This window comes from Carcharodon carcharias, chromosome 15 (genome assembly GCF_017639515.1).
Source record: "Carcharodon carcharias isolate sCarCar2 chromosome 15, sCarCar2.pri, whole genome shotgun sequence".
NCBI classification, from domain to species: Eukaryota; Metazoa; Chordata; class Chondrichthyes; order Lamniformes; family Lamnidae; genus Carcharodon; species Carcharodon carcharias.
Window position 1 is genome coordinate 107,360,207 of NC_054481.1, and position 21,200 is coordinate 107,381,406.

The window sequence follows — 21,200 nt, forward strand, 5'->3', positions numbered from 1 at the left end:
GCTCATTAGAATAACGCTGCAGGTTTGCATCTCCACAGGGAGCCAACTTGATGGAGCAAGTAGAATTTTTGGCTATCAAGTCCATACTAAAGAGATGTGTTCATCTAAAGATGAGTGCTTGAACCTGAAAAGCAATATTTACTTCAACTTAACCAAGCTTTGAAATCAGTTTTACATGTGTGTGATCCTTGGTGAAGGCTGGGATCAGGGGAAGGAGAGAGTATCAGGCATAAATAGAGTGAAAGGAAACCCAGTGTGAAAGCACAGACCTGATTCTGTGGGTGAGTAAATGAGCAGTACAGCATTTACTCTGCTGTCTTAGGGACGGATAGATGGGCATGCTGTTGTATGAGGGTCCTCAGGACACTCGGGCACCATTAACGGCAGGAGCATGCTCAATGCTGTGCACATATTGCTGGCAGGAAATTAGATTAGATGAGAAAGATTTACATACCCAAAGGAAACAGTATCCAACCATAATGTTTCTGGATGGCTGTGAGGTTGCTTGTATCAAATCCTGCCGGCACCAAGTACTTGTGCAACCTTAGAGAGCATATTTTGCAAATAATGAATATCCATGCTGCAGGAGGGCACAAGATGCAATTTAGGTCATAAGTTTTTTCACATTCACATCTTCCAAGATCCTAAATTTTCAAGTCATTTTGCAACAACTTTAGCTGCAGGATGCACTCATGACACCTAATTTGGAATATAAATTGTCCATGTGCTTCTACAATTTCCAACTGCTTGAGAAGATGATTTAGTTGAGAGAACTGATATTAATTTTGAGGACTGAATCCCAACCTGGAGATCTTTGTCAAATTTCCTATGACATGGTTAAGAAAGATGTGTGGACCACCATACCTAGATAATGGTGGGTCTGTGCTACCTACGGCAGGTACAGTCCCCTGGAAATCATCCTTGCCCACGGGAGGGCAAGGTGAATTTTCAAAGAATGTCCCTCCTACCAGCAAGAGTAGTTTTAGATTACAATGAAGCATCTATGTTTGATCAGTCGTAATAGGAGCTAAATAAAAACTAAACGGTAACTGGAACTGAAAAAGACCAAGGAACAAATGTTTCCAAATCTATGCTTGCCTGAGATTCACTTGAGGGCTGTTGCCAATGAGACAGGCAGCCTAACATTGATCTCTTCACTCAGATGAGCTGCCTTAGGAGGCGCAACCAGTGCTGGGCCCGCTGAATATAGTAAGGCCCAAGTACCAATTCCCACTGATCTTCAGGCCTCCTTGTTTGGACTTGCGCTGGTTCTGTGCAGCAACGGAAACAGGCCCAGATCAAAATCTACCCTTAATACCAGAACTAATAAATGCTCAGATTGTAATGATAAAGCAACAGCTCTGTAAAATGGTCAGTTTTGTGATGATATGGTGCCAGCATTTATAGCTGTCAATATTGTGATATCATTCCAGCATTAATAACTCAGCATTGTAATATTATTGCACCTGCAATGATAGATGTTGGTGTTGTAAAGCTATATCTCCAGCATCGAAATCTATTGATATAATATTAACAATGAAAACAGCCAGTTGTAATTATATTCTGTCAGCACTGGCAGATGGAACAGATTCAAAAACTTCTTTAAAGAGAGTAGTCGTAGAATTAGTCATTTGGTCGTACAGAACTTGAGTGTCTCTGCAAAAAGAGATATTTTTTGTCAAATATTTTCATCTTGCACTCATCAGGACAATTTGCAAGAATACCAATGTGAGGGAAATAACAAATTTATACCGTATGAGAAGAGAATGCTGATTGGCTGTTGGAAACCAATCAGCACTCTCTTCTCATACAGTATAACTTGTTTCCCTTACATTGGTATTCTTGCAAATTGTCCTTATGAGTGCAAGGTGAAAATCACTGACAATTTTTTTTTCAGCAATAGACATACAGTTGTTGAATAGGACGTCATATGGAAAAGGTTGGTTCAGAGCTGTTCACTGCACTTGTGCATGTCACTGAAAATATTCCACTTTGATCTTTCTGAAATTTCAAGTAAGGATACGTCATTCTTCATGTTTCTGCATACAGCCATATTTATTCCTTTTGCATTTTTCACAATTTGGTTATTTTTAACAGTTTGCATTTTGTTAAGTTTAGCCTAACATGTTGCCAGACTGGAAGCAGACCATCTTGGTGTGAGCAAAGGGTTAAAACAATTATGTGGTTAGATATGCCAGACATTGATAGCAAAATTATTCTGGCTGAACATTACATCTAGTATTTCAAAAGATATTTTAACAACAAGCAGGATATATTAACTGTGGTTTATGCTTCAGAGTTAGCTGAAGATTGGTACAGTGGTTCTCACAATTCTGTCAGAGCATCAGCAAACATATAAGCCAGTAACTAATATTCAAGGACACTAGCGTCACCATGATTTCAACAGCACAGAGAATGAAAAACATGCTCCATGCCTTTCTATTCCTGTATCAATTGGGACATAAAGCTAAACAGAATCTCTAAATTTTAGATATTCCTCTCCTCCTGTAGTGCTTCTCCACAGATGGGATTTCACACAGATACATAAGGGTCATGAATACAGGTCAAAACTTACAGGCTGGTACTGTTTGGATTCATAGAAGAATATTTCTCAAAACAGCCTGTAACAAAAGATGCAGCAAGTTGTTAACTTGGCATCAGAAAACCTTCCCATGTTTATTAATTTGACAAAAAAATACCTATCTTTCTCCCTTTGGCAGCCATCCTGCAAATTGAAGTGTATTAATCTACACAACAAGTGCCTGTTTTTGTTTCTAAGACTGTTTAAAAGGATGACCAGGTGACTGAATTATGCAATGCTAGTTCTGGGATAATCAGTCCAGGTTATGGTGCGTTGTGATGGGTGAATTTATTTTCTTCAAATCCAATTACTTAATTTAAAGGAATTGCATTAAATACTTACAAGAACTTTGGATCCTTTGGATTTTTCCTTCAGGCTATTTCGCAAACACTGAATGTGGCTGTTCTGCCAGATTATGAACGAAAGACTGTGCTGTAATGACCCATTGACAGCACTGTCAGCAACAGATATTCAGATTGTTTTTTTTTTATTCATTCATAGGATGATGTGGGCTTCGCTGGCTGGGCTAGCATTTGTTGCCCATCCCTAGTTGCGCATGAGAAGGTGGTGATGATGGAATTTAATGGGAAACTGGGACTGCTGCTTTCAGATGGAAAAGGAGTGGTTTTCGGTACACGTCCATGCAAAGGTGGCAGCAGAGCTCAGGAAACCACTGAATGCATGACAACTGTGAGATCCTCCCAGAGGTCAACTCCTGATTTGCAAGTTCATTCTTTGAGGTCAGTCATGTTGCTCCTGATGAGGGGGATTTTAACCCCCAAGAAATGGGAGTTTTTGGGTCGGATGGGATGGAATAATTTATTTTAAAAAGCCTTAAACCTGAAGCCAACCATCCTTGAACATGCCCCCTGTTGGTTATAACAGAGATGGACAATCAATCTGCTCCCAGCTTGTGGGTTTCTCACTTGTATTTGTTAATGAGGCGGTGTAACTTAGATTTTTATTTCCATTTTAAATTTAACCTGGCAGGGAGGCAAGACCTGCTGCATGGAAGAGATTAAGTCGCTGTCCAGCAAGGCCTGTGGCCCAGGAGAAGCAGGTATGCTTCCTTTCAGCTGCTCCCACCAACCTAACCTGCTTCCCTCCCAGTGATTGGACCCCTTGTTGTGATCACTTACACCCATGCTCTAGATACTACAATAAAACTTTCCCAGAGCTAGTTCTGCTAGTATTTCTGCTAGAGGGAGGGTGTTCCTCAAGATGGCAGTGCAGTGGTAATGTCACTTGACTAGAATCCACAGGCTCCAGGCTAATGTCCTGGGTCATGGGTTCAAATCCCACCACAGCAAGTGGTGGAATTTAAACTCAATATATAGATATTCTCAGTAGTAGTGACCAAGACAGCTATCATCAATAGTTGCAAAAACCCCATCTGGTCCTTTAAGGAAATCTGCTCATCCTTACCTGGTCTGGCCTACATGTGGTTGACTCTTAACTGCCCTCTGAAATGGCTGAGCAAGCCACTCAATTCAAGGGCAATTAGGCATAGACAACAAATGCTGGCCTTGCCAGTGATGCACACATCCCAATGAAGCAAAGAAAATACTGTGTGACAAATTTGCAGATTAAGATGTGAGATTATTAACATATCATTGCAGATGAATGCCTATAATATAGATGTGGAGTGGCAGAATCTTGTCAGTTTCAGCAAAGCAATGAAATATACTTGAAGATGCATGAGGCTACTGGTCTCTTCTGAAGAGACTACAATAAATATTTTCTACCTAAAATGATAGGATTAAGGGGGTGGGGTGGGATGGGTGGTGGGGGGTTGGGGGGGTGTGGGGGTGGGGGGTGGAGGCTGTAATTGCTGGAAATACACAACATTCCAAAATGATGATTTAACTCTGATTCACATCTCAATCTAAGACATTGACCTGCCTTTTCCCTTTATAGGCTATGGGCCAAGTGCTAGAAAATGGGATTAGAAGAGATAGGTGCTTGATGGCTGGCACACACACAATGGGCCGAAGGGCCTGTTTCTGTGCTCTATAACTCAATGACTCTAATTGCTGAGGGGACCTGATGTGTATTTCCAGCAATCACTGTTTCGATTTCAATATCAAATTGTCACTGTCAATAATTTCACAATGTAGGCAACAGAAGATGGAGAGCAAGGTTATTATACAAATACAGTAACAGCCTGCAGTGTACTCAGATCATTGAAAGCATGATCAAACCCAAGCCTTCAAATTGCTGTCCCATTCTTTTCCACAGCAACAGCAGCTGGGGTAGTCGTGCCCAGTCCACTTCATCCCTTTGTAGACAGCTCGGGAGTAGGGTACGAAGCAAAGGAAGAGGCGCAGACGGCGTGCCACACTGCAGTAGGTCACCATGGCAATCACAATAAGGGGGGACATTAAGACAAAGCCGAGAATGATGAGGGCGGAGGAACTGTTATCATCGAGGATAGTTTTACAGTAATACGCATCGGAATGAATAACCTGCAGACCAAATAGTAAAAACGAAAGTTACTTTGAACTCACAGGGACAATGGTTATTGCATGTTATCTGTTAATTGAAAATTCTACAAATAAGATTTCTATGCATTTTATTAAAACAGAGATCATGGATATTGTCAGACCTCAATTAATTTCACCAATCGCTAAGATTTTGTTAAATATCTTAACAAATTTTGTGTTCATCAAAATGAGACATAGGAACATTGGAGCATGAACCACCAGTCAGCCCATAGTGCCTGCTCTGCCAGCTTTCTTTTCGTTAATTATGGCAATTTTATCTTGTTAATATCTAGGCCCGATTTTAACTAAGTGAGTGGGTTTTGAAATAGATAAAATCTCGCCCACTGTCTCAGAGTTTAACAATTTTCTCGATTCTGACAGCAGGTTTAGTGGCCAGTAGTTAATTGATTTGTCCTTTCCCTTGATTTTGAACAAGTTTGTAACTTTGGCAATCTTCCAAGTCCCCCAAATATATATTTTTTTACAGATTGGTGGTAGTTCCATAGATTGGTAATGGTTCAATGGGTGGTCATGTGATTCTCAGACCAGTCTCGAGGTTGACTCTTGTTCCATCCCTTTGATGATTGCAGATTTCTTTCATGCTTAACAATCAAGAAATGTTTCACAGAATATGACCACTAATCTGAATAGGTCCTGCATTTATTTTCCCACGATAAAAGCAAAATACTGATGCTGGAAATCTGAAACAAAAACAGAAAACACTGGAAAAACTCAGCAGGCCTGACAGCAGCATCTGTGGAGAGAGAAAAACAAAGTTAACGTTTCGAGTCTGTACGACCCTTCTTCAGAGCTCTGAAGAAGGGTCATACAGACTCAAAACGATACTTTGCTTTTCTCTCTCCATAGATACTGTCAGACCTGCTGAGTTTTTCCAGCATTTTCTGTTTTTGTTTACTTTCCCTCGTCTTGCTGTATTTGGGATTGACACGTTCTGCACAGTTTAATGGACAGATGCAAAATGGCATTCATCATTCTCAGAATGACTTCAACTTGTAGCATCAACATTTGGATCAGATACACAAAAGGAAGGATAGATCTATCTCAATAAATGTACACGGGACAATGAAAATCCTGTGACCTCAGGATGTCAAGTTCCAATGTTTCAGCAGAGGCTGAAAAAGGATTGTGGGCTGGCAATATATTTGGGCTGGGGGATGCCATACTGACAACAAATAAAGCTTCTTCAAAATAGCACAAACAAGCAAAAAGTTCACAAGTTAATAATGAGTGTGAAGCACATTTATCAGCTCTGAGTTTGAAAACAATAAAATTATGATTTAAAGCTCCAGGATTTCTGCTTTCAATCATAATCCAATTATTCTTGCTGAAAATGAACATGTGTGGACATTCAATGGGAATAGGGTCAGGCATGACTGTGATGCCCCCTATTGTTAACACCCACAGTCTTACACTCACACCTAAAGATTAGCCAAGTGATCGGGAAACCAAAGACAAGCAAATACCAGCAGGGAGGACTAAAGAGAAAATGTTGAGGGAGGAAAAAGGACATATATTTGCTCAATCATTCAGAGAGGCTGTATGAATGTTTGCGTTTATGAATTAAATATCCGCCCTTGAGGGCAGATTAAAGCTATTTTGTTGGGCGGAGTACAGGAAGCTTTGCTGAGGATCGAGCCAGCCTAGATTATTTGCTGCAGTGCAGTTTGAACTCATGACATTCTGACTCAGAGGCCGGACTGGCAGTCAAACATCAATCTCAGGATAGCTCTATCTCCACAAACAAATAGAGCAAGGACATGACCATCTGTCTCCGTGACTCTGTATTCCACCTTCACTCTATCATACATTATTTGTTAGTGTTCATTTTCATTTATTACCATATATTAGTCTATATGAACTACTGAATTGATACAGTAGATTGGAATAATAGTTTAATTTTTTTTGGATGTCTTCTGTGTTACTTCATAGACTGGGAATGAAGATAAACTGCAGATGATCTGCTGCAAGCTCATAGGGTGGGTTGGGATGAAGAAAGCCCTTTGGCCCGTTTTATCTCAATCTTCCAGATTTCCAGAATGAACAATCTTTCCCGTAAAGCATTGAGCTATTTCTTAAACGATCCCCGGGTTCTTGTCAGGACCATACAACAGGTGAGGTAAAAAAGGCTATCTGGCCTATCAATGCTCGCCCTCTCCTTCAGACGCTGTGATCTCAAGCACCATCGCATCTCCCATCTCTCCTCACCTCCGGTAGCGCTAATTCCTGGGGATCGGGGTGGGGAAAGCAAGAACAAAGCAGAGAAAAAAACCTGCATCCAGATTTCAGGAAATTTCTTCCCTCTCCCTCTACTTCCAAATGCCCCGATATCTCTAGAAACAGAGGAAAGAGCCAATGGGCTCGTTCCCAATGTCCTTACCCCACTTTATTCATAATGCCCTTCAAAGCTCTGTCCTTTCACTCCCCAGCCCTCTTTTCATAATGTTATCGTCTAGTTTCTGTTCTTACAGAGAAAAGTATAGAAAAACTTATGGCATAGAAGGAGGCCATTCGACCCATCATGTCTGTGCCGGCTGAAAAGGAGCTATCCTGCCTAATCCTGCCTTCCAGCTCTTGGTCCTTAACCCTGTAGTTTATGGCATTTCAAATGTATATCCAAGACGTTTGCAGCAGGTACAGTAACACCTTCTCATTGGGAATGAACTCACTCCATCTCCATAAACTCGGAGCCAGCAACTTCTATTTCTACCAATTCACATACAAACTTTTTGAAAAAAAAAATTGCATTAGTATTGATTGTTATGCCTTTTTAACTTTTCTGTAATATTTTCTTCATGATTGGACATATCTCTAAGCATAAGATTACAACAACATGCATTTATATAGTGCCTTTAATGTAGCAAAACGCTCCAAGACACTTCACAGGAGCATTAGCAAATACAATCTGATACTGAGACACTTAGGGAGATGTCAGGGGCAGAATTTTACGGCCCTGTCACCAGGGGAGGGTGGGGTGGGGGTGGGGGGTGTTGGGTGTGGGGGGGGGCGGGGGGGGTGGGTGGTGGAGGGGGTTGGTGTGGTGGTGGTGGTGCAGGAGGGGGACTTTAAAATGAGGCAAGCCGCAAAAGTCCATTGACTTCGACAGGACTGTAAAATCCCGCCAGCATAAAATTCCACCCTAGAACTGGTGACCAAAAACTTGGTCAAAGAGGTAGGGTTTTGAGAAGCTTCTTAAAAGAGTAAAGTGGGGTAGACAAGCAGAGTGATTTAGATAGCAAATTCCAGAGCTTAGGTCCCAGGCAGTTGAAAGCACAGCCACCAGTGCTGGAGCGGTTAAATTCAGGATGCATAAGGTACAAGAATTGGACGATTGTAAGTACCTCGGAGAGTTGTAGCGCTGGAGAAAATGACAGAAATAAGGAGGGGCAAGGCCATGGACGGGTTTGAAAACAATTATGAGAATTTTCAAATCAAGGCATTGTTTAACCAGGAGTCAATGTAGGTCAACAAGCACAGGGGTGGTGGGTGAACAGGATCTGGTGCGAGTTAAGATGCAGGTGGCAGAGTTTTTGATGAGCCTAAGTTTCTGAAGAAGGGATGGTGGGAGGCCGGCCAGGAGTACATTGGAATAGTCGAACTTAGAAATAGCAAAGGGATGGATGAGTGTTTCAGCAGCAGATGAGCTTAGGCAGGGGTGGAATTGGAGAATGTTACAGAGGTAGCAAAAGGCAGTCTTAGTGATGGCATGGGTATGTGCTCAGCTCACCATCAAATATGATACAAAGGTTGCTAATAGTCTGGTAGTTGTTAGAGGGTGGGATGGTGTCAATGGCTAGGGAACGGAGTTTGTGGCAGGAATCAAAGACAATGTACTAGTATTAAATACTGTAAGTGAGTGGTTGGCTTAGTTTAATTGCCTGTGATGCATAATAATTGGTTTAACTGGTGTGTTATTCATTTTGTATTAATTTATTAATGGCTTGCTTAATTCACTGGAAAAAAACCTGCAAATTGCAGTAATCGCACCAAAAATGGGATTACTGCCAAATTAGCCTCCCATTCTGCGCAATAACTCATAATGATGTTATTGTGGATCCGTTGGAGCTGTATAACATTGATGCTTTCTTGATGTTTTGATTCTTGATCCCATTCCTGATATAAAACTTGCACAGACTAAATAGCGGGTCCATTTAAGAGTTAACGTATGCATGGCTTACATTTTGTTTGTTCTCCACTTGAATTTTCTTTGCTTGTTGGCTGTGCCTGGCAATGCAAAGCATTTGTATTCAGAGTGTATGTTGTGCCTGCAGTGATATCCCCTCTAAATGATGCCAAACATTTTCCTAATATTCTAACAATGAAAAATACACCATTACAAAGAAACGAACTGGCAGGGCTCTACTTTATCAAATGAAAGGTTACATTTCCATCCACATGAGGCAATGCATTTTTTGTAGATGAAGTAACAGAATTTCTTTGTTCAGCTTACTGCCTGTTTTCATTTGTGTGATATGGTGCTTTAGAGGTAGTTAAACTCTGCTGACAGAATAGAGTTATTATACTGGCGATCCAGTAAGAGTCATAGTGACAGTGGAACTTTTATTATGCTGCTAACTGCAGCATGGTCTTGGTACTGAAAAGATGCCTTGCACTCATTAAACTGGCAACAGCCTCAGTACTCAGCATCCAGGAACATTACTTCACATCACTCAGAGGAAAAAATTATCCTCTGGCTTTTTGTTGAATCATACTGCTGTGTTTCCCACACAGAATTGAAAGGCATTTAAAAGCAGGCAGAATAGAGTTTGGATAAACAAAGCCATTATTTGTACCTGTGTCACTCACATTCATTCCCTTTACAGTGAGATCCTCTTAACATGTTGAACCTTCCAAAAAAAAGTCTTGTTGAGAACAGGAACTGTTCACCAGATCACATTTCCACACATGCAAACTCAACCAGAGCTGGCAGTTGCTGAACTGTTGGGTGCCCTGAATGAAGCACTGAAGTGCTGAGAAACAATCCAACCAGTAAGTTTGCATTTAAAACCCAGGAGTGTAACAAATTCCCTCAAGGCAATGGGGCTAACTGTCAAAAATGGCTCAATAAATAGTCAAAATCAACAGGGATACAGCAATTCAAGCCATACGAGTTGTAAAATATGATTCCTCCCAAATCTGGCACATCAGTAAAGGACTACTAAAACAAACTTACACAGTCCGGAAAGTGGTTGCAATGCATCTTGTCATTTCAGAAGAAATATTGACCGGAGGACTTGCAGGAAATCTTCATGACTCACTTGCTTTGTTGGTACAGAGTGGCCATTGTAATTCCAGCCCAGATTTAGGCCCTGAAAGGCTATTCCTTTCAAGGATCTGTATATTTTTTAAATCTTTTGCGATTGAGGTTGAAATAGGTTATGCAACGATGGGTGGCAGGCTTCAATCCAACCCAACGCCAGTGAGCCAATCATGGGAAAGAATAAATCTAAAATAACCAATAAAAGTATGAAGAGCAGGGCCGGTGTAACCACTCGGCAAAATGTGCGGTCACCAGGAGCAGCAAAGTTTGGGAGGGAGGTAAAAAACTGAATTACCTATTCATGAAACTGCATAAATAAACAGGCTTCAGCAGTGGAGCGATAGATCTCCTAGATCTATTGATATACATCCACATATACTGACATACAGATAGATTTCCTTGGCCAGGATTTTCTGTTTGGGGTGGGGGAGCGGGAGCGGGTGCAGGCAGATGTGGACCTGATCGCTGGCGCCATTTTACGCGGGCGGGCCAATTAAGGCCCGCCCACCGTATTTACCGACTCCCATGGATAGCGGGAGTGTTGCGGGCAGCGGCAGGCGTGCCCAGAGCGCCGGGTCCAATATCGACCCAGCAGTCTGTTTAAAAGACGTCCTGGCAGCCTTGTGTAGGCTGCTCACAATGGCCAGTGCTAGGCCGCACCAGAGGGGTTTGAGTGTGCAGGCCAGGCTGGAGGTTAGGCCAGCAGGGGGCCAAAGCGCCCCTCATTTTTCTGATGACTGCCTTGCTGCCCCCCTCGAGGAGGTGGCAGCACGGCAGGAGGTGATGATCTCCCAAGATGGGAGGGGGAGGGCCCCCCCCCCCAACCACCGCATGACGAAATGTGCCTGGGAGGAGGTGGCGGAGGTGGTGAGCTCCCGCGACGTGGTGCGGTACACCTGAATTCAGTGCTATAAGCGCTTCAATGATTTGTTGTGCTCTGGCAGGATGAGGACGATCTTGGCATTGGGCATTTAACCCAGCAGGTAGCCTTACCTTCTGAGGTTCCCACCCACCCCCAAGTCTTACTGTCATGACTGCATTGAATCATTTAGAGCATTTTTCCTTTGCTGGGTGGTCAAGCAGATAGTGCCCATGCTGAGGTCAGCCTGAGTGGGTCATGAGGAGATGAGTTCTCCCCTGCACCGTGTGTTATTCTTAGTCGTACATGACAAGTTTGGGGGCAACCTGGAGGAACTGCACCTAGGCACATACTCAGAACTCCAGGACATGTCCTACTCAGGGTGATGAAATGGTGGAAGGGGAGCCTCAAGGTGTCGTGGCAAAGAACCATCTGCTGCCCTCTATGCTGCACGTGCTTGCACCTCCTTGCTATGGGAGGAAGTACCATATGGTTCCTAATGTGATGTATGCAGCATGTATCCATTTGTTGGGGGGGTGGGGAGCAGGCCTAGCATCTTGGTCTGAGTGATCAGCAGCAGTGGGGTGTGGAGCCACTGGAGGTCCGATATGCCACTCTGGTTGGCGTGTGCCGTGCGTGAACAGAGTCCATGTGCAATTTGCCCTAATGAATGGTCTTCTCTCTTTTTCAGGAGAAGAATGCCCATAACGCTGCCGAGCATGTGAGGACTGGAGGCGGCCAGGCACAGCTCTCCATATTAAGCCATTCTGAGCAGGAAGACCTTGAACTGGAGAGGCACCATGTACCCAGGTCTACAGGTGTCGGTGAGGCTGAGGTGGCATGGCCAGGTATTTAAAACCAACAGTGAGGTCCGCATTGTCCTCCCAACATCCATAGCACTGATGGTTGTTAAATTAGTTATTGTTGCAACATTGCTGGGCCATTGGTTCTGGAAGGTTGAGCGCATAATGAGCCAGGGGGACAGGCATGAAGTTTGTCAGTGTGAGCACGCTAACTGATCCACTGTCCTTGTTCTTCCTTTCAGTATCATCAGAGCAGGGCTGGGAGGAGGAGGACCAGATGCCCCCTCTCACACCTGAGGGCCCTGAAGTCTCACGAGCATCACACCATTTCTGCCAGGCAGGCACAGAATGCAGATACCAGCTACTTGGTAGGAATTCAAACATCGGCTAGTGTCCCAGGGCACAGCGGTGAGGGCACTTCACACTCGCTGGAGGAGCTGGCAGAGACAGAGAGTGCCCATGGTGCCAGCAGTCGGAGGACTGCAGGGGACCAGGCACATGCTCAGTCGGTGCCTGATGATGTGCCTCTGGAGTCGTCCACGAGGCAGCAGCAGCAGGAAATGCGGCTGGGTGTGCGGGATCATCTGGGGGTGATACATGGGGCTGTGCTTGGCTTGGTCTCCATGGTGGAGGAGTCTACACGGACGATCACTGAAGCAATGTCCGAGCGCCAAGCATCCTCCATGGAGAGAGTGGCGACTCTTGTGGAGATCCTACTCCAGGAGACCCGCCAGGGTTTCCTGGGGATGCGCTCTGACCAGCAAGCCCTCACATCAGCATTGACCTCAGCTGGTCAGCGCCAGTGTGGGAGATGGTATGGGCATCAAGCTTCCCAGCTCATTGCACATCCATCCAGCATGAGCAGGGAGGTCCAGTGCAGCAGCTGCCTGTCGTCTCTGTGGGCCCCTCTCAGGGCACTCCAGATGAGGGCGGCAGCTCGTCAGTCCCTCTCCCAGTGACCGTATCATCCGGTAAGGCTGCGATGACTGGGGAGATGCCAGCTGTGGAACTGGCCGCTCCCTCCCAGGCGGGGGCAGCACAGGCTCCACAGGCCAGAGGACGGCCGCCAAAGTCACCAAGGTCAACAGGACAGCAGAGTCAGCAGGCTGTCTCAGATGCCACTCCGAGCGATGGGGCAGCACCAAAACATAGCACATGGAACGAAAACATAAGGCACCTTAGGCACACTATGGGTTTATCACTGGTGCTTTTGTGTTGGCCCAAGATTAGGCCCTTATGATTTATTTTGGATTGTTTACACTATTGTTTAATAATTGTGAGAACTTCTGATTCACACATTAAATGTCAGATGTGTGACCATGGCTGAGGGTGCCTCATTTCTTCTGCATGTGTATGTTTGAGAAAAGTGTAATGAGTGATTTGTTGGACATTCATCTTTAAGTACAAGGCCTTTAGTTAGTGCTGCTGACCTGGCAGATTTTGCACTTAGGTGTTGAGTATCAAGGCGGCAGCCCAGGCTTGTCCTGGTGATCCATCTGTGTTGTGCTAGCTGAAGGGTCATTGGATTAAAGCATCCCAGGTGTCACAGCCCCCCTGGAGTAGTCCTGGGTCAGCGTCTAACCCCTCAGCATTTCCCTGCGCATACTTATCCTTGGACTCACTGCTGGACTCATCGTGTGCAGCCACAGACACTGCGTCGATGTCTTCATCATCCACTCCATCCCCCCTTTCCAGCGCAGGATTGTGGAGTAGTGCAACCACTATCACTGAGGCACGATCGGGGGGGTACTGGAGTGCCCCCCCCGAACAGTCCAGGCATCGGAAGTGCATCTTGAGAAGACTGATGGTTCTCTCCACCACAGCCCTTGTGGAGGTGTGGCTCCTATTGTACCACTGCTCAGCTTCTGTTCTTGGATGGTAGAGAGGCGTCATGAGCCACCTTCTGAGGGGATAGCCCTTGTCACCCAGTAGCCATCCATCAAGCTGGGCTGGAGCACTGAAGAGACCTGGAACCTGGGAGTGTCTGAGGATGTAGGCATCATGGGAGCTGCCAGGGTACCTGGTGCAGACTCGTAGAATCAGCATCCTGTGATCACACACTATCTGCATGTTCATGGAGTGGAAGCCCTTCCTGTTGACGAAGGTACCGGGCTCACCTGCTTGCGCCTTGATGGCCACATGTGTACAGTCTATTGCACTCTGTACATGAGGGAAGCCAGCAATGGCCATGAAGCCTCTGGCTCACTGTGTCTAGCTTGCCTGATACCAACGGAAGTGGAGGAAGGTCAATGCATGCCTGAACAGAGTGTCTGTGCCCTGCTTAACACGTGTGGACAGCTGATTGGGAGACACCGCAAAGATCACCCACTGAGCCCTGGAAGGAGCCAGGGGCATAGAAGTTGAGGGCAGCTGTGACCTTCAGAGCCACTGGCATGGGGTGACCACCCTCACAGTTAGGGGAGATCTCAGGCCCAATCATCTGACAGATGTAGTTGACTGTCTCCATTGACAGTCGAAGCCTCCTTCGGCACTGCACCTCAGTCACATTGAAGTAACTGCTTCGTCGCTTGTATACCCTGGCAGCAGGATAGTGGCATCTTCTGTGGGACCTTCCACCTTGGACTACCTCTTGGCCCTGTGCCCCTTGTGCCTGTGCCTGTACTCCCAAAGCTGGCTCCCCTGGAGGCTGAATGTGCAGTCCTGGCCTCCTCCCCCTTCTAGCCCTCCCTTCCTCCTCAGAGGAGCTGCCTCCAGTGGACAGATCAGGTCCCATACCCAGGCTAAAGGAAGGCTTCCTGAAACCTGCAGGCCCGGAAGAGATTCCTCACTGCAGAGTGCTGAGCTGAAGGTTAAGATTCCAGAAAAAGCTGCTGGGATGCGTTCTGAAGTACTGCAGATCACACAGGCAAGTTTAAAAAAATTCCTCCAATAACTACTTCACAGACCAGATTCATGACCCCACTGAGCTCTCTTAACCCATCCATGGATGAGGTTAATAGAAATGTCTCTTACCTGCCTGCCTGTTGCGCCCGTGCGCCGACCCGAAGATCGCACAGGCACCGAAAAACCAGTGTCAATTGAAGACTAAAGGGCCTTAAGTGGCTTGTTAATTAAGGGCGGGCGCGTGTTGGACTTCATTGCGCGACCACCCAGCAAAATATCGCGATAGTGCACGGTGAGGTCGGGACGCTCGCCCAATGTCACCGCGCATCATTCTACGCGGGGATGTGCGGGGCCCACCCCTCACACATCAAACAGAAAATTCTGCCCCTTGTCTAAATGTCCATGTTGAAAAAAGAGACATTTTTAAGCTTCTTGTCTTGCACTCATCAGGACACTCGCAAAAATACCAATTTAAGAGGAAAACAGAAATTTATACTGTATGTGACGAGAGTGCTGATTGGTTGGCAAGTCGCGTTACCATGGAGATGCACCAGTGATGGTTACTGACAGTTAACTGCCAAGAATTGTTTGAAATTTATACCAGGCAACTTGACCTTGATATGTCAAGGCATTGCCCTGAGAAATGAGTCAGCGAATGGCAGTCACTTATTTTGTTTAGCTGAAACAGAGGCAACGTGTGTGCATGCTCTTTCTGTCTGCAAAGAACAGGGCCCTGTGTATTAATATACGTAGCTTCCAGGACACACAAATGTGCCACACTGCAAGCCCAACTGACAATCTTATATTGGTTGTCAGCATAATTCTTAGCAAAGTGAGGATTATTTAGCAAATGTTGTCCAATTGTGGAATCACATCTAATTTTGGATGCTGTGTTTTGAGTTTTGCAAGCAACTGTCTGTACCATGCCCATTGTGAACAGTGAATGGGACATGCAGTTTGATATGATTCGCCAGTCTTTGAGACGTATGGCCTACATACCTAGCATCACACTGGCACTGAAATTCATATACCGCATTACTCATTTGTGTGATAGGCAGTACATCATTTTGGCTTGACGGCAGCATCCTGTTAGTGGCGAATACCCACTCGTGCTGCTACTGCATAGTAGCAGCGTGAAACAGCTAGCTTCACCTGTTGCTTAAATTTTTGAGATACCTTGCCCTTCCAGGGTAATCTGATGTAGACTGGGCACTTTTCAGGGCCAAAATGATTGCCTTAGGCCCGTTCATGAGTTTGCGTGATATACAGCATGAAATGATCTGATCAGGGTAGCCATTCCTGCAGGATGCTTTTGATGCGCCCTTTTTCAGCATCAAGTTTGCATGATGAGCAAATGGCTCGGACCCTATTTACAAGGTTGCCGATGAGACCAATCTTATAGTATGTGTATTTACATTGCAGTCTTTCCCAAAATTTCATATTATATCCCTCACTCTGTTTATACGAAGGTTTTATAACTTGGAACATCTACATGACTATTCAAAAACTGCGAACCAGTAAATAATATTAAAGAGCGTAATTTAATCTCACCCACTCTATCGTAATGATTATTGATTGTGTACATTGCAATAAAATCATCTAGTAACTGTTACAGGAACACATAGTATTACATTATATGAGCCATATTACACATTACAATGTGCATTTCTCTCTGAGTATGTATCCTGTGAAAAGTATAGAACAATGAGAATGTACAATCAGTATCATAATATTCTCCTTTTTCATTTAAAATAAATTGTAATTATAAGTGCAGTTTTTATTCATACTAATGCACAATATTCATTTTCGAAAGTTAATATTTGGGGTGGGATGGGGTGGGTGGCTCACAAGGCTGAAGGTTTGCGACCAGCCCTGTTGAAGAGAAAAGTCAGGAAAAAATGTTTTGTTACTAAGAGCATTGTTAGGACATGGAATCTTCCATCAGAAACAATGATAGAAGCAGGATCCATAATTGCTTAAAAGAGAAGTGGATAACTATTTGAAAGAGGGACAAGGATGTGATAAATCATCAGTGTAATGGGATTCAATGTAATGGGATAGCTTTTTCACAGACCCTGAGTAGGCATTATTATTCTTGATGTCACTGGCTGGGCCAGCATTTATTGCCATTCCTAATGCTTTGGGAAGGTGTAGGTGAGCAGCCTTCTTGAACTGCTATAGCCCATGTAGTGTAGGTACACCCAAAGTGCTGTTAGGAAGGGAGTTCCAGGTTTTTGATCCAGTGACAGTGAATTAACCATGATATAGTTCCAAAACAGGATGAGGTGGGGCTTGGAGTGTAACTTGCAGGTGGTGGTGTTCCCATACATCTGCTGCCCTTGTCCTTCTAGCTGGTAGATGTTGTGTGTTGGGAAGATGCTGTGACCTTGGTGAGTTGCTGCAATGCACCTTGCTGCCACTGTGCGTCAGTGATGGAGGGAGTGAATGTTTAAGGGTGGTGGATGGGATTCTGATCAAGTGGGCTGCATTGCCCTGGATGGTGTCAAGGTTATTGATCGCTGTTGGAGCTGCACTCATCCAGGCAAGTGGAGGGTATTCCATCGCACTCCTGACTTGTGCCTTGTAGATGGTGGACAGGCTTTGGGGAGACAGGAAGTGAGTTACTCACCACACGATTCCTAGCCTCTGACCTGCTCTTGAAGCCACTGTATCTATATGGCTGGTCCAGTTAGGTTTCAGTTCAATGGAGACCACCACCGCCCCACCGCCCACCCCCTCTAGGATGTTGATAGTGGGGGATTTAGCAGTGGTAATACCATTAACACTGTTGAATACCAAGGGGAAATTGTTAGATTCTCTATTGTTGGAGATGATCGTTGCTTGCCAATTGTGTGGCACGAATGTTACTCGCCACTCATCAGCCCAAGCCTGAATGTTGTCCAGGTCTTGCTGCATATGGGCACAGACTGCTTCAGTATCTGAGGAATTACATATAGTATTGAACGCTGTGCAATCACCAGCAAACATTCCCCACTTCTGACCTGATTAATGAAGCAGCTGAAGATGGTTGGGCCTAGCACACTACCTTGAGGAACTCCTGCAGCAATAACCCCTGAGGCTGTGATGATTGGCCTCTAACAACCACAACCACAACCACCTTCCTTTGTGCTACATATGTCTCCAGCAGTAGAGAAATTTCTCTGATCCCCATGGACTTCAAATCTTACTAGGGCTCCTTGATGCCTCATTCAGCCTAATGCTGCCTTAAAGTCAAGGGCAGTAACTCTCATTTTGTATGATGTGCTTTTCAGCTTTCCATACCATAGTCAATGTTGTATCAATGCTGCCACTGTCTCTTCAATCCCATGGACTTTAAAAAGTCTATAATGTGAAACTTTGTCCAACAACTTTTGAAGGCTTATATGCACAACATCAACTGCACTTTCCTCAAAACCAATTTCCATTACTTCATCCAAGAACTTGATTAAGTTAGTCAAATGTTTGCTTTAATAAATCCATGCTGACTTTCATTTCTTAGCTCGTAGTTTTCTAAATGTCATTTCATTTTGGCCTGGATTATTGTTTCTGAAAGTTTCCACATCACTGATGTTAGGGCTGACTGGACTGCATTTGCTGGGTTTATCCATCTTTTGAACTATTGTGTAACATTTGCAATCCTCCAGTTCTCTGGCACTATCCAAAGAGGATTGTAGGATTGTGGTCAGCGCCTCTGCAATTTCCATCCTTACTTCCCTAGGATGCATCCTGGCTGGAATGGTGACTCTTCTACTTTGAGCACCGCCAACCTTTTAAGTACAACCTCTTTATCTATTTTTATCCTGTCCAAAATTGCTATTGCCTCCTCCGTTAGTGCTACGTTGGCAGCATTCTTCTCTGTAGCAAAGATAGGTACAAAGTACTCATTTAATCTCTCAGCCATGCCCCGTTCCCCCAATAGAATTTGGCCCCTAAATAGTTTCACCCTTCCTTTGACACCCCCCCTTTCACTGTTGTGTTCCCTTTTATGTTAATCATGAATCTATTCTCATACTCTCTCTCTGTCCCTCTTCTAGCTACAGTGGAGAAGGTGCAGCTCTAAGGAAATTCCCAGCACTGGACAAATCTCAGTAAAATGTCATTTCAGACAGTTTTAAAGCTGCAAAACAAAAACAGAATTACCTAGAAAAACTCAGCAGGTCTGGCAGCATTAGCGGAGAAGAAAAGAGTTGACGTTTTGAGTCCTCATGACCCTTCAACAGAAGAACAGTTTTAAAGCTGCTCCTGGTTGCTTTGTGCCTGTAGGAGTTTCTTTGCTCCAAGTGCCAAGAGCACGCGCCAATGGTCTGCTGCCATGGACACAGCTCCTCTGTATTCCTGGGCAGTAAGGACATGTTCCAACCAATACCCTAACTAATCATGTTTTCGCTGAAATAAAAGGTTCTTCAATGGCCCATGAGCTCCTAACTAAATAATTCAAATATGAGTTTTCCCTTGTTTTTGAATTCTGATTGTTACAAAGCATACTGCATTGAAATTAATCAGTAATGATGCAAAAGCTGTGAAACCTTTGTCCTCATTGACATAAGTGATACTTAGAACAGGATTTTATTTTTAGCGTTGGGGACCCCACATTCTGCACTGTGACCTGACAGTGACTTTGCCTTTGGTCAGCTAGTGACCAGGGGCCACTTTCACTGTCCAATTAAGGATGGTGGGCAGGTTTTTGAAGCCAGAGGACCGATAGGAGCCCCTCCAGCACAGAAGGAGCTGCCGTTGTAGATGAGGGAGTGACAGGAGGCCTCCATCTTGAGGCCCCCTTTCAGCAATTTTTAAAATATTTGAATTTAAAAAAGGGCCATAGGTTCTAGGCTGCCACTGTGGAGGGGAAACTCCTCTTCAAGGTGGCCTGTGGCCACAGGTAGAGCCAGTTGTGGGGGAGGGTGGTAGACCTCAGAGTCTGCCTGGAGCAGTGGACCCCTCCAGTCAGCCTCTAATCCATGTCCTTAATTGGCCTTTTAATTGGCTCAATAAACTACCCAACCCCCACTCCAGCCTCCAGCAAAATAGCTCAGGGACTGGCTGCTGCATCAAACCAGCATGCTGGCCGGCAGCACAAAGTTACGTGCCCTCTCGCAAACTGAAAATTCTACCCTTAATCAGAATTCAGAGCCAGACTGCTAAAGGCAAAGGGCTTTGGGGGTTACTGAAGTTTTCTATTCTTTTTTATAGCTTCTAAGAGTCTTACACTAAAGTAGTATGTGACCAGAAAAGTAATGCAGAAGGTAAAGCAAAACAAGCAACTCTCTGAATGCATAGCTTGGTGAATTAGATTTAGTAGCTCGTAATGTTATTAAGCCACAATAACCTGCTCACTGACGTTCAGTTCAAGTTGCCCATGGACCACTCAGCACTAGGTTTCAGCACTGCCTTTGTGCAAATGGATAAAAGAGCTGAATTCCAGGGGTGAGGTGAGAGTGACTGCCATTGACATCAAAGCAGAATTCGACTGAATGTGGCATCAAGGAGCCCTAGTAATGCTGAAGTCAGAGGGGAGCGCGGTGGGAGGGAGTGAACGGAAACTCTCATTGATTGGAGTCATAGCTACTACCAATATGGTTGCAGGTTTGGAAGCCATTTATCGCAGTCCAAGGGCATCGCTGCAGCAGTTCCTCAGGGCAGTGCCCTGAGCCCAATCATCTTCAACTGCATCATCAATTACCTACCCTGCAGCATAAGGTCAGAAGGAGGCTGTTCATTGATGATCCCACTTTTCAGGTCAATATTCAATGTCATAGATATTGAAGCAGTCCATATCTGCATGCAAAAGACCTGTAAAACATTCAGCCTTGGGATGATAAGTGACAAGTAACCTTCATGTCACACAAGGGCCAGGCAATGACCATCTCCAATGTGACACAGTCTAATGTCACTCCTTGATATTCAATGGCATCACCACCATCGAATCCCCAACCTTAAGTGTCGTGGGAGTCGCCATTTGCCAGAAACTCGTACTGGATCAGTGGCATAAATACCGTAACTCAAAGTAGGTCAGTGGCTTGGTATGCTGCAGCGAGTGGCTTACCTCTTAACTTCCCAAAGCCTCTCCTACAAGGCATACGTCAGGAGTGTAGTGGAATACTCTGCACATAGCCAGATGGATGCAAGGCAACAACACTATAAAGGCTCAATATCATCCAGGACAAAGCTATCACTTGATTGGCAGCCAGTCCATCACCTAAAATAACAACTCATTCCACAACTGGTGCAATGTGGCTGTCCTATGTATAAGATGCCCTGCAGCAACTTGCCAAGGCTTTTTCAATAGTGCCTTCCAAATCTGTGACCTCTTGTCACCTCAAAGGAGAAGGTCAGCAAGTGCATTTGAACACCA

The 21,200-nt window shown here is 44.8% G+C and overlaps 1 protein-coding gene across 1 annotated transcript in view; it reads right to left on the reverse strand.

Annotated features, from left to right (window-relative positions):
- Positions 1-4,751: 4,751 nt before the first annotated feature.
- The window catches only part of LOC121287793 (transmembrane protein 88), a 40,444-nt gene continuing 23,995 nt past the window's right edge, over positions 4,752-21,200 (reverse strand). Inside the window, exon 2 of the mRNA XM_041205714.1 lies at positions 4,752-5,046. Coding sequence (XP_041061648.1) covers positions 4,777-5,046 — 270 coding nt within the window. The 3' untranslated portion in view covers positions 4,752-4,776. The remainder of the gene's footprint in view (positions 5,047-21,200) is intronic.